The sequence below is a fragment of the Primulina eburnea genome, chromosome 7 (assembly GCF_022965805.1).
Source record: "Primulina eburnea isolate SZY01 chromosome 7, ASM2296580v1, whole genome shotgun sequence".
NCBI lineage: Eukaryota > Viridiplantae > Streptophyta > Magnoliopsida > Lamiales > Gesneriaceae > Primulina > Primulina eburnea.
Genome location: NC_133107.1, coordinates 3106702 through 3119219, shown reverse-complemented (window position 1 = coordinate 3119219; position 12518 = coordinate 3106702). Strand labels below are relative to the sequence as shown.

General features: G+C 32.1%; 1 protein-coding gene, 1 long non-coding RNA gene and 1 pseudogene across 3 annotated transcripts; 2 read left to right on the top strand and 1 right to left on the bottom strand.

The window, feature by feature from the left end:
• The first annotated feature begins 661 nt into the window (after positions 1–661).
• Positions 662–4228, top strand: LOC140836635 (DNA-directed RNA polymerase II subunit 2-like; annotated as a pseudogene).
• Positions 3832–4497, bottom strand: LOC140836636 (uncharacterized). Of its 2 annotated transcripts, none has more exons than XM_073202298.1 (2): positions 4310–4497; positions 3832–4235 (listed from the first exon to the last, which is right to left on the bottom strand). In XM_073202298.1, the coding sequence occupies exons 1-2, from the start codon at positions 4383–4385 to the stop codon at positions 3832–3834; spliced, it is 480 nt and encodes a 159-aa protein (XP_073058399.1). In that variant the 5' UTR covers positions 4386–4497. The 2 variants fall into 2 exon arrangements, with proteins under 2 accessions (XP_073058399.1, XP_073058400.1); XM_073202299.1 differs by having other exon boundaries at positions 3832–4232.
• Positions 4498–9758: 5261 nt separating this feature from the next.
• Positions 9759–10492, top strand: LOC140836634 (uncharacterized). Its single transcript, XR_012119156.1, has 2 exons — positions 9759–10047; positions 10169–10492. It is a non-coding gene; the product is annotated as an uncharacterized lncRNA (long non-coding RNA).
• The last annotated feature ends 2026 nt before the right edge of the window (positions 10493–12518 follow it).

Here is a 12518-nt window from a genome sequence, read left to right as displayed (position 1 = left end):
TGGGAATTAAGAAGAATGGAAAGTAGTGGTAAAATAATATTTTATTTTTATTAATGAATATCATTTTTACATAATATAAATATAATTTATTTTAAAAAAATTGAGATACATGCTTGGTAACTATTCGGAACCGACGAATCCTTAAGCATGTTTGTCAACATATTTATCTTATATTCACTATACAATAAATTGATTCATGGTGTATGCATGTATCAAATTTTGAGTTTTAACATTCAAATTTAATTGATTAATATCACCAATTAAACATAAAAAAAAACAATTCGATTTGCGATCTTTTACATACGACTAAAAAATATTCAATTTGATTTGAAATTATCGAATCAAAAGCGATCTAAAAAACATTCAGATATAATTTTAATTGGATTTTAAACTTGAATTATTTTATTCGATAACTCATGATTCAAAAAACTTTAATGTATCCATTGACATTTTCATTCGATCCATCTGAATCACAGTTCAACTTAATAGGGAATTTCATATAAACACGTGATAAATGCAGGATATGTACATATTATTTCTTGTTCTTTATTTACTCAGGCTTGACTTTTGTGTCCAAACTTGACGCATTTTTCCTTCGTACGTTCACACCATGATGGAAATTAAAAGAGGTCCATAATTGATGTCATTTTTATATACACAAAAACTAAATAAGATGATAATTTTATATGACGAATCCTCGACCCGACTGAACTAGAGACGGGACCTTGCCGGTCCTTTACTATGCGCGGTTTATTTAGGACGGTATGCAATTTTAATATTTGGATATTTTTTGGACAACTTCGATGAAATTTATGTGGTAATTCATTGGTACTGTTAGTGCAGTTATTCAGGAAATTAATCAGGGGATGTGAGATCTCATGTTCAAAAGGTTCCATTATTTAAAAGCATCTTAGGACAATTGATTGTATTTCTTACATTTAAGGCTCGTACGACTTAGAATGGAGCACTTGTGTGAATGAACCAGTGTGTACTCGACAAGTGGGCTCAAGTATTCTCTTGCTACCGGGAAGTGGGGGCAAGCAAATGGAGCCGGTACCAGACGAGGAGTTTCTCAGGTCGTTTGTTCAGTATTACCTTTGTATTTTTGTTCATGTGAATTTGTTGAACCAGGTTCGTAATCGCCTCACCCATCTGAGGAAATTAAACTCTGATCATTTTGATTCTTCGTTTCCTAGTTGTTGTCATTTGCTTATTCTTAAAACTTTAAAACTAGGTAAATTGACTAAGCCGAGACAACTGCACAATTCCCATTGGGGAGTGATGTGTCCTGCGGAAACACCTGAAGGACAGGTACTATTATGAACCCAGTTATGATTATGCATTATGATGTTTTGGCAGTTTACACTGGTTTAATTTCAGGCAAGTGGACTGGTAAAGAACCTTGCACTTGTGGTGTACATAACAGTGGGATCAGCAGTAAACCCCATTCTAGAGTTTTTGGACAAGTGTAGTACAGAGAATCTTTGAGGTTCAAACATTTCCAAAGTTATTTTTTGTGCTGATAATATAATTCATGGACAACTAATATTGTTATTCTTACCTGTGAATATAGGAAATACCACCAGCGGTGATTCCTCAAGATACCAAAATATTTTGTTAATGGTAGCTGTATTGGTATTCACCCTAACCCAGAGATGTTGGTCAAGACTCTTGAACAGCTGAGGAGACAGGTAAACATCTGATTACTTGGCTTCTTTTAGATCTTTTTATTTAAAGACATGAAAATTTGAATGGATTAAATTTATTATAGGCGGATGTCAATACAGAAGTTGGAATTATTCGTGATATACGTCTTAGAGAACCTCGACTGTATGCAGACTACCGCCGTTGCAGTCGGCCGTTATTCATTGTGGGAAAACAAAGGTTGCTTATAAAAAAGAAAGATATTCTTGCCTTACAGCAAAGAGTGTGATTACATAATAGATCTTAATGATCTGTTACATTTTTTGCCTGTGATTAATAGTGCTGGCTTTCTCTCAGGAATCCCATGAAGAATATGGATGGCACGACCTTATCAGGAAAGGATTTACTGAATATATGAGACAGAAGAGAAGGAAACAACAATGATATCAATGAATAAATGTTATTAACACGTATACTTCTGTTTTCTTCTGTTTCACTTGATTTTGTTTTACAGTTTTCAAATGTATCAGCATTATCATGGATAACATTTGAAACGATGTAGATATCAAGAGAACTTGCTAGGACTTTGACTTAAGAGGTCATTATCCCAATCAATTTACAAAAACCAAAGAGATGGACACGGAAGGAGCAAAAGTTGCATTTCTCATATTAAACTACACTAGTTCTCTTTATTTCAGTTAAAGAGGCAACTTCCTCCAGAGTTCATTCCCTGCTCAAAGTTGCACAAAGTTCACTTCTTACTCTATTTTCTATTTTCTGATGTTATTAGGATCTTCTACATGTATCAGGGAACACGACTGTCTGTTAATGATGTCATTATTGGAAAGACAATACCATTTCGCAAGATGAAGCTCATGGAAAATATTCAAATCAAAATACACCCGCCAGGATTGTAGTTGTTCTTTACGCCACAGTGAAAGTGGAATTGTGGACCAGGTTTGAAATTTGCAATTTCATTCGCAACTACAAGTTGTGTTTCAGTTGATACGTGTTCACCTAGAAATGACTAAGGAGTTTGTCCTGGTGATGGAAGCTTTGGTTATTTAATTAAAACCATTTGTTCATTACCTTTGTGTCGTTTGATGTTTTTCTCTATATCAGGTTGCGTTGACCACATATGCTGATGGATTGAGGTTTGTCAAAGTCCGGTTGCGATCTGTTAGGACACCTCCAATTGGAGACAAGTTTAGTAGCAGACACGCACAGAAGGGAAAGATAGGATCGAATGAGTTGCTCACAGGAAGACATGCCATGGACAATTGAAGGTATTACTCCTGATATAATAGTAAACCCTCATGCCATTCCATCACGCGTGACAATTGGTCTCAGCTTATTGAGTGTGTTATGGGGAAGGTGGCTGCTCAAATGGGAAAGGAAGGAGGCGCCACTCCTTTTACGGATGTTACCGTGAGTGCAGACACAATATACTCCCAGTTTCCAAGTGTTAGTTCAGATTTTTTTCATTTTTTACGATGATCCATGTTTCCTGATCAGGTGGATAACATTCAACAAAGCTCTTCATAAATAATGTTATCAAATGCGTGGCTTTGAAAGAATGTACATTGGGCACCCAGGGCGTATACTGTCATCTTTTATATTACTGGGGCCAACATATTACCAGCGGCTGAAGCACATGGTGGATGATAAGACCCACTCTTGTGGTAGAGGTCCTATGCAAATCCTCAACGGACAGCCTGATGAAGGAAGATCACGAGATGCTGGTCGACGGTTGGGAGAGATGGAAGGCGACTGCATGATAGAACATCGTGCAGCAAACTTTTTGAACGAACGTTTGTTAATCAGAGCGATGCATATAAAGTTCTCGTATGCCAGAGTTGTGGAGTGATGGCCATTGCCAATTTAAAGAATTGTGTAGAGGACGCAAAAACAAAACTGATATAGTTCAGGTTAATTCCTTTTCTAAGAGTCAAGATTCTACTCTTTTGATATTATTCGATTCTCAACAAGGATATGCTAACAAAGGATCTCAAAAAATGAGAGAGCGGAAGAAGAAAGGGGGACAGAAAGATATTCATCTTAGCAAGGCAAGATTAGCACCATACAAATTCAGAGATTTTTCATTTGATTTTACGTTCCATAAATACCAAAAGGAAATGCATTAATATTTCTAGTAACAGCGAAAAATTTAAGTTCATTCTCTCTCAATTACTGCTCAACAATAATCTGCTGAATTTTAGTAAAACCATCAAGTAGTTCATGAAGAGTTGTTCTCGTTTTGTCTACTTCACAGAGTACTTCAAAAACCATCTTCTTCAATCCTTCCAACTGCTCTGAAATCTGGTGGGCGTGCAAATTTTGCAACAAAGCTTGATCAGATTCTTGAACCACCACAACACTATCGTCAACACAGCTTAATCCCATGCCAGCTTCAACGACTGGGTTTTCTTTATCCGAGTTCAAAACTTCGCCATGGTCATTGCCAACCAACTCATCCGTCTCTTCAACCACAGAAAGAGATGAATTCTCTTTGTTTGAGTCCAACCCATCATTATCAACTGCAGGCTTTGTTGTGTTTTCATTAATCGATTCGAGTTTACTACCGGAGTCTTCTGTGCAAAAGAGAAAAAAACTATTATCACGTTCTACTGCTGTTTTATCAATACATAAGAATAAGAATATTTACCTTCAATAGATGATTGATTGTTTCCTAGAGTTTCCTTCTTCCTGGCAGCTTTCCTCTTCTTCGGTCCAGACGGCATTGTTAATGTATTGAAGGACAAGTTTTCTTGGGTTTGTTTATTAGTATTTGCAGAAGGCAAAGGGAGACGAAGGGTTGTTTAATTTAATCGCAGGTCTCTAGGATTCCCCGGGATAGACTGTTGGAATTCTAACCTCTTATCCAAATAATTAGGAAGCCTAGCAGACTCCATGCATTGACATCATCCAGAAGACAAGCGTGACGTGTGTGTTTTAAATAACAATTGAATTTCTTCGTTTATTTATATTACCGAATGACATACAGACATACACTAGAAATACATATATCAACAGAGAAAAGACTTGTATATTTAATATAGGTATGCATGCATAATTCAACGGCAAGATTTATTTTAGGCACCGTCTGTTCTGAAAATCATAATTCTAGTTCGAAATACGGCTTAATATTTTGGCTAATTTGGTTCTGCAGGGGTAAAAAATTCGAACATCGATTAAATTATTTTAATAAAATATTGAAGACTTCCGCTTGCCATACATCATCTCGGTCGATATAATGGCACTTACTACAGAATGTCTCAATTAAGAAATACTTCTTTGCTTGGATGTGTAACACCATCCCTAGATTTGAGAAGTGTTTAAAAAAGAGTTTCGAGCCTTTAAAGAGCACCAAAGCTGTAGCTTCAACTGCAATGTTCATCAAAGGGGAGGGTCAGCCATGGCTTATATTGAGCCTTGTGCTTACTGCACGCCTCGTTGGACTGCGATCAAAATCATTAGATATGACGCGGACATGATGTTTTAAAGAAAATCGAGGGAAGCGCTGTCTGTTAAAACAAGGTTCTTGAAATGTTCGTTGAAGTATAGGTGTTGCCGTGTTGCATACACGAAAGCAGGGAGCTTTAATTCAAAATACTTTATTTTCTCTAACTTTGCAAGTTGATTCTCTTCTGAAGATAATTTTGCTATTTATTATAATTGAAAGGTGTGCTAACAAAGGTGAGAATTAACAAGCGTATGGAGCTTGAATCATGCTCGTTAACATATTTCGGTAAAACCATTATTTAAAATTTATTTCACCTTCTGAGTTTGAGGTTATAAAGTCTAAATTTTCGAGGTCGCGGCGCTCTGCCAATTTTATATGATCAATCTGTAGCTGAAAGCGGAGTCGTTTGATCGGATGAGTCCTATTTCGGGTTCAATTTTAGCCCACCTAGATAAAATAGGCTCAAAGGTTTCGACACGAGTGAATGATATTTCAGAAATTTTCAAGTACAGTTGCAGATTTTGAGAAATTCTGAAGCATATGTTCGTGAATGAAATACACTAGTTAGCATTCATTTCCTGTTGTGCTCCAGACACAAACGTGACTGCACAATGAACCCACGGGCGATTATTCTATAATCGTCATTTCTTTTTCAAAAATGATTAATCAAGATAAGATATATACAGTTGAAATGTAAATTGGGTTGTCTGCTCAAACTCATCTCCTCCGACAGTGACCACCTTTTTGAGGAACTATATATTACGTATTGTTTGTTGTTTGTTCCCATTCTATCTCTTTCTGGTTGGTGTCTCTCAACTTGTCGTCAACGTTCCTTCCCCCTTTTGGACAGGCTTTGCAAATTTTATTACCATATATGTTTCACTTAATGTCATGGTATGGACATAGTCTAACACAATAACTATATCAATCGAAAATAACAAAAAAATTGCCTATTTAAATAATTGATTCGATATAATTATAAAAAAAATCTTATAATTTACCCTTGAAATTTTTAAGTAGTTCTTTATGTCATGATTGTCCATTATTTTTAATTTTCAAATAAATTGGCATGATTTTGAAATAATAATTATATTATTTTTATGTAACTTTCTGCCCTCACTTAAACTTTCGGTGGTTACATTTTGATATTGCATTCAGCAAAAGGCAACTGGGTCACCCATTAATCAGTACTATCTAGGTTTATGCACTGTTTTTAGGTTATTCTTAGGTTAGTCGGGCATAGAATTATATAAAATGTGAAAGTGACTCTCATAAACCTCACTTGGTGTAATAAAATAGTAGGTCTTTTGTGAGACAGTCTCACGAATCTTTATCTGTGAGATTGGTCAACTCTACCAATATTCACAATAAAAAATAATAGCATAAAAATAGTTGATTTGATCTTATATAAAAGCATAAAAAATTTGTTGGGTCGTAATGGAAAAAATAATATTACTTCTAAAATTTTAAATCCATCCAAAGTATTATTCACACATGACGTTTATTTCACAAAAAAATCTAATTTTGAAATAGTGTGTATTATCTACAATTAAAATTAAATATGCGAAGTAAGCCAAATTGATGGTTTATATTTTTTAGCAGCAAAAATTGGTGAAATTATGTGATACGAGTTTGACTAATTTCAGCTTAAAAATGACTAAATTATGGCCACACACGTTTCAGATTCTAGATGGTGGCTGATTACCATTGCAAATTTTTTTTTATATATAAAAAACAGAAAAAAAAAAATCAAAATTTAAGCGTGGAACCTTGCCAGCTACGGATACGAGAATGATTTTTAACCAAGTGGGATAATTTAATATAATTTTAAATAAAAGGTAGAAGAATTATTTGTTTACCTATAGGCGGAAAAATAGAAGAAATTTGTAAAAATAACCAAATATTTGAACGATAGGTCTAAATTTTATTTAAGTTAGAAATTTTTTAAAACGGTTTCTGTGAAATTTATAACAGAACAATCTATTTGAGCTTTTTTTATTGGATGTTATGAAACTTTAATATGAGCCTAAATATATTTTATTTATGTGCAAAGAAAGTTTATAAATCACATAACCAATATTTAATTTTTATGGTTAAAAAAAAAAATTTATGAGACCGTCTTACCTATCAGGCTAATGAAAAATTATTATTTTTATGTCAAAATTATTTTTTCCATTATAAATATGAGCAAGTCGATCTGTCTTATAGATATAAATCCGTATAATTGTCTTATGTCTATTATAAAAAAATGCCGAGAAAGCTGAGTTAAATCGTGATATTAGAAGTCATACTCCTATCAATATTCTTATATTTAATATTATTAATTAAATTTAAATTTATAGAGTAGAATAATTTTCGGTTTGTTTATGAATTTTTTTATAATTTAAAAAATACTCTTGACTATCCAACTTCAAATTTAATGTTTTTATTTATATTCTATATTTTTTCTGATCATTTCGATTTCAAAAACCTATAACTTTTATTTTTTTTCAAATCACAAGTATTATTAACTAGAGTTAAATCCTATTGAGTAAATAATTTTTGTGCGTTTACGAAATCTTTTTGTAATTTTAAAAATACCATTTAAATACTAAATTCTCACGTTTATCTTTTCATTTTACTTTTCTTCATATCATTTCAATTTTAAAACTCATAATTTTTTTTAAAAAAATTACTTCTTTTTCTATTTTTTCTTCTAATTATATGCATCATGTGTATCACGACCCTAATAATGTAATAATATTTCAACAGTTATACGAAATGAGTAGCTGAATAATTTTTAAAATACAATGGAACTCACAGCTATTAGCATCCGGCGCATATCATATAAACTTCATGTTAACACAATAATTTTCAAATAATGTTGGTCATGTAAACGACGCTGAGCAAACATGTTTAACAATCTCGTTATAAAAAAGTACTGATAAGAAGAATCAAACTTCTATTCATATATCAAGTTCTCATATACTTCACTGACTATGTTGATTGTTTAAATCAGATATGTAAAGACGTACGTGTCCATTATATATATATATTTTTAAAATTAAACATTATCGAGGACAAAAACTAAAACTCATAAATAAACAATTGTGGTGCTCGTTTAAGTGGTTTAATCGATTGGCGGATATTTAATACTCAAAATAAAATGAGGGGTCACCTTTGAACTCACGCTCAAAAAATCTCAAGTAGATTAGATAGTTCCAAGATGTAGGGAAAAATATTCATTGCTTATATATTTAATAAACATATTATAACAGAGTAGGTTTTTTGTGAGACGGTCTCTCGAATTTTTATTTACGAAACTGGTCAATCCCACCGATATTCACAATAAAAAAAAATACTCTTAGCATATAAATAATATTTTTTCATGTATGATCCAAATAAGAGATCCGTCTCATAAAATATGATTCATATGATCGTATTACACAAGTTTTTGTTATTATATTAAGAAGTCACGAGTAATTGAATTATTAATTACTTTTTAACCCATAACTGAGGAAAAAGGGTCTCAAATTTTGTTTAGTTATTATTATTATTATTATATTTGAAAAAAATAATATAAAATAATATAGTATATGGTTTGAAGGCACAAGTGGCAATCAAGAAGTTAACGACGTCATTTTGAAGGGAGTTGTGATTGACATGTAATTATTAAATTATTTTTCAAAATATTTTCAAATTCTAATTTTATCCCATTTTGTTTGATCAAGGGTATTTTCGAATATATATAACATTAAAAAATAAGTACTTTATACTAAAAAAACAATTAAGAATTTGATGGGCATATTTGGAAATTCGACATGCCTTGTCGCTGTCCACATCCCTTAGGGCCCAAGGTAAACACGTTCACTTATGTTGTCCATACACGTGGTTATCCGTAATTGGTAAGTAGGTGAAATATCGGCTCAATGAACGAGGGGACAGCTTTGCTAGATTTCATGCTCCGCAATCAATGATCAGCAACGCCCGACGTGGAAAACCTTTAACTCCCCCAATCCCCATGACATGTGTTTTCACGAAACTGCCCCTCGTCTGTTTTCTTTCATCAAAGTTAATTAAAATTTATATTTTAAAAAAGTATTTATTAAGATTTTATTTTTATTGCATTTTAATCACAAATGGATACGATAATCTAGAAAATCTCAATTAAGAGTGATTATAAAAAAAATTGTAATTTTAGAGAAGTGATTAAATTTGTAGATCGTGAAGAGGTGATAAATGTTTGAAAACAAAAGTTAAATACCAATACATTTTATAACCTTAAGTTCAAGTTCATTTCAACTTTAATTGTCTCATGTGAGATCGTTTCACAGATCTTAATCTGTGAGACGTGTCAACCTATCGATATTCACAATAAAAAGTAATACTCTTAGTGTAAAAAATAATAAATTTTCATGGATAATCTAAATAAAAAATTCGTCTCACAAATACGACTCATGAGACCGTCTCACACAAATTTTTGCCTCAATTGTAATAGATGCAATGTCATGTAATCGGTAGCACCGAAAGTTGGGATAAGAAAAGTGGAGGCGATGAAATGAATGGTTTATAGAATATGATGAAATCATAATTATAAATTATTAATTAATAAAGATGAAAAAGAGGGTGGAGGGGTAAGAGTGTAATAAATTTTAATAAAGAAAACCGGCGAGAGGGGAAAAAAGACCGAAATGGTTGCCGCGTATATATTTGAGGAATTTGACTCAAAACTTCTTCATTCCTATTTAATTAATTATTCGCTCTTCCCCCAACTTCCCTTCTGCCTGCCTCCCATTAATTTCTTCACCCAAACCAACAAATTTCTCTCATCAAAATTCACAAGGGAGATTAACGAAGTCATGAAGAAATCAGGAATCTTCGCAGCTTCTGTTGCCGCTGCTTCCGCAACTGCCATCTCCAATTCTTGTTCTTCCTCTTCAAAAATTCACTTTCCTCATGAGGTAATTAATATGATTTCTATTCGGTTACCACGATCTATATGAAATGGATGAATATGATTGTTGTTTTAATTGTTTTTTTTTTTTGGATTTTTTCGATCTTATAACGATTTTTAATTTGTAGGATTGTTTCCAAAGGAAAAGTAACGAGAATTCAGCAGTGCAGGGCGCCTCGTCTTCGGATAAATTTGCGCCCAGGTTTGATGGGTTGAGATTCATAGAGACTCTGGTCACTGCTCATAGATAAGATGATATGATCCGAGTTTGTGTGTGTGTGTGTGTGTTTTTTTTTTTTTAATAGTTGAAAAAGAGAAAAAAAATATTTACTCATATTATTGCGTGAATCATTGGTGGAAACAAATTGTGATGATGTCGACATATTAATCTTATGAAATTGTATCTTATTGGGAAACATTATGAAATTGTTAGCTATCATCATATTTGGATTTGTCGTGTTTTTTCTTCCACGAAATATATCGTCAAACTTTAACAATCAATATCATTTTTTTTAGTTGTTTAAATTTTGACCATTTCTCCTGAATTCGTATTTTTACGACTCAATCGTTTGATTTGAGCTTTAAAAGTCTTTGGGTGGATTTGCCTATCGGCGGGCGTTGTCTTTTTGTTGTCAGTTTGATGGAGAGTAATATAGTACTTAATAGTTCATAATTATAGTTATTATTAGTGCTCATATATAATATATATATATAAGAGTGAATCTTGTGAGAACGTATCACGGATCATAATCTGTGAGACGGGTCAATCCTACCTATATTCTCAATAAAAAGTAATACTCTTAGCATAAAAAGTAATACTTTTCCATGGGTGATCCAAATAAGAGATCCGTCTCACAAATACGATCCGTGAGACCGTCTCACACAAGTTTTTGCCTATATCTATACTATTTATAAAGGCTGAGCACCTTATAAAAACTGCCAAGGAGGACACCATCTTTTTCTTCCAGTTTTACCCTTACAGTTATAGTAATATTATACTTTTGTTTTTTTTTTTATTTATTTCAACACACATTTTATTTTTATTTCAATCATTCAAATATCAATTTAGTCCTTCCATAATTTGTCAATTTTCACTTTAATATATCGATAATGATAAAAAAGATTGTACACACACGCAACGCATGTGCAGAGTAACTAGTATAATATATGTATGTATACACTATACAATATTCTATTTCTCAATTTTAGAATTTCTTTATACAGTCAGCATTGGAGTGGCTGTAAGCATGGTTCGTGGTCGTGGAGGTGGTTGTTTCAGTTTCATTCACATTCCGCGGAAAAGTCTCGAGTACTTTTATAATACAAACAGAAATATCATATAATTTGGAAAAAAGTTAATTGAGATAATTAGGAAAAAGTCGAAAAAAATGACCAAAAATGTTCTGCAACTATCGTGAAATTGTCGAAATTCCAAAAGACACAGCGGGAAAAGCATTCTTTCCGAGTAGGGACCACAACCATGTGTTATTGCTTTAGAGCAAACAAAACATGTTGCATTGCACCGGCCCTCTGGTTATGGAGTCGCATCATTTCATGAATTGGAAATTCGGTATTTAATATCATATATATATATATATATATAGGAAGGATCAAGACATTTTTATACATATGAATAATATGCACTTAATTTTTTTTTTTTTTTTTTTTGTGAAATTTTAGAGCACTTAATTTGGAAGTAGGAATAATGGAACAAAGGAACACCGAATCAGACTGGTTGTCTGGATTTATTTGATGTTCTCCTATGATTGGATTTGTTTATTAGGTTGTACTTTACCATGTTGGAGTTACGAATGAACTTGGGGTGTTTTTTAATCATTTAATCAACTTTTGTGTTTCTTCTCTTTCTTATACATGCATATCAAGTGAAGGATGCATATTAATATATTATTTTAAAAAATACATGATGCTACTTTATATTCATAATATATAAATTTATGTCATTCGAAATAAGAGGTTCTTGATGCCATCGTGCAATGAATAGTTAATAATTGTGGGGTCAAGTTCAAATTGGTTTTAGATGAAAATTAGTCCTTGCATCTGGAAAATTATCTTAGGTAACAAACCGTGTAATAAAAAAAAAACCCGTGTAATAAGAGATATTACACGGTTTAGATTTGTGCATGTACAGTTGAACTATATCTTTAAATATGATAATTTTTGTTATTTTAAAATTAAAGATTTTTTCATATATTTTTTTTGTTAAAAGCGAGAGAAAAATTAAAAAATTAAAAATAAATAGGATTGTATTTAAAAATATTAATAAAGAGATGTTTGGAGATTTAAAAAAACTATTTTAGAAAAAAAGTTTTATCAATAAAGATATAATTAGGATATAATTGTAATTTTAAATAAGATTTCATTAAATCAATTAAAAGTTAGTTAGTACAGGAGTTTCAACTTTAATTAAATACTAGTGGACCAATGCACAAGTTGCGTGCTTATATAATATTTTTTATA

What these genes read in the sequence shown, in the direction of transcription:
- LOC140836636 (XM_073202298.1), bottom strand. Translation starts at nt 4,385, where the DNA reads ATGCCGTCTGGACCGAAGAAGAGGAAAGCTGCCAGGAAGAAGGAAACT. An exon ending in CAATCAATCATCTATTGAAG is followed by an intron (nt 4,236 to 4,309) that starts GTAAATATTCTT and finishes TCTTTTGCACAG; the next exon opens with AAGACTCCGGTAGTAAACTC.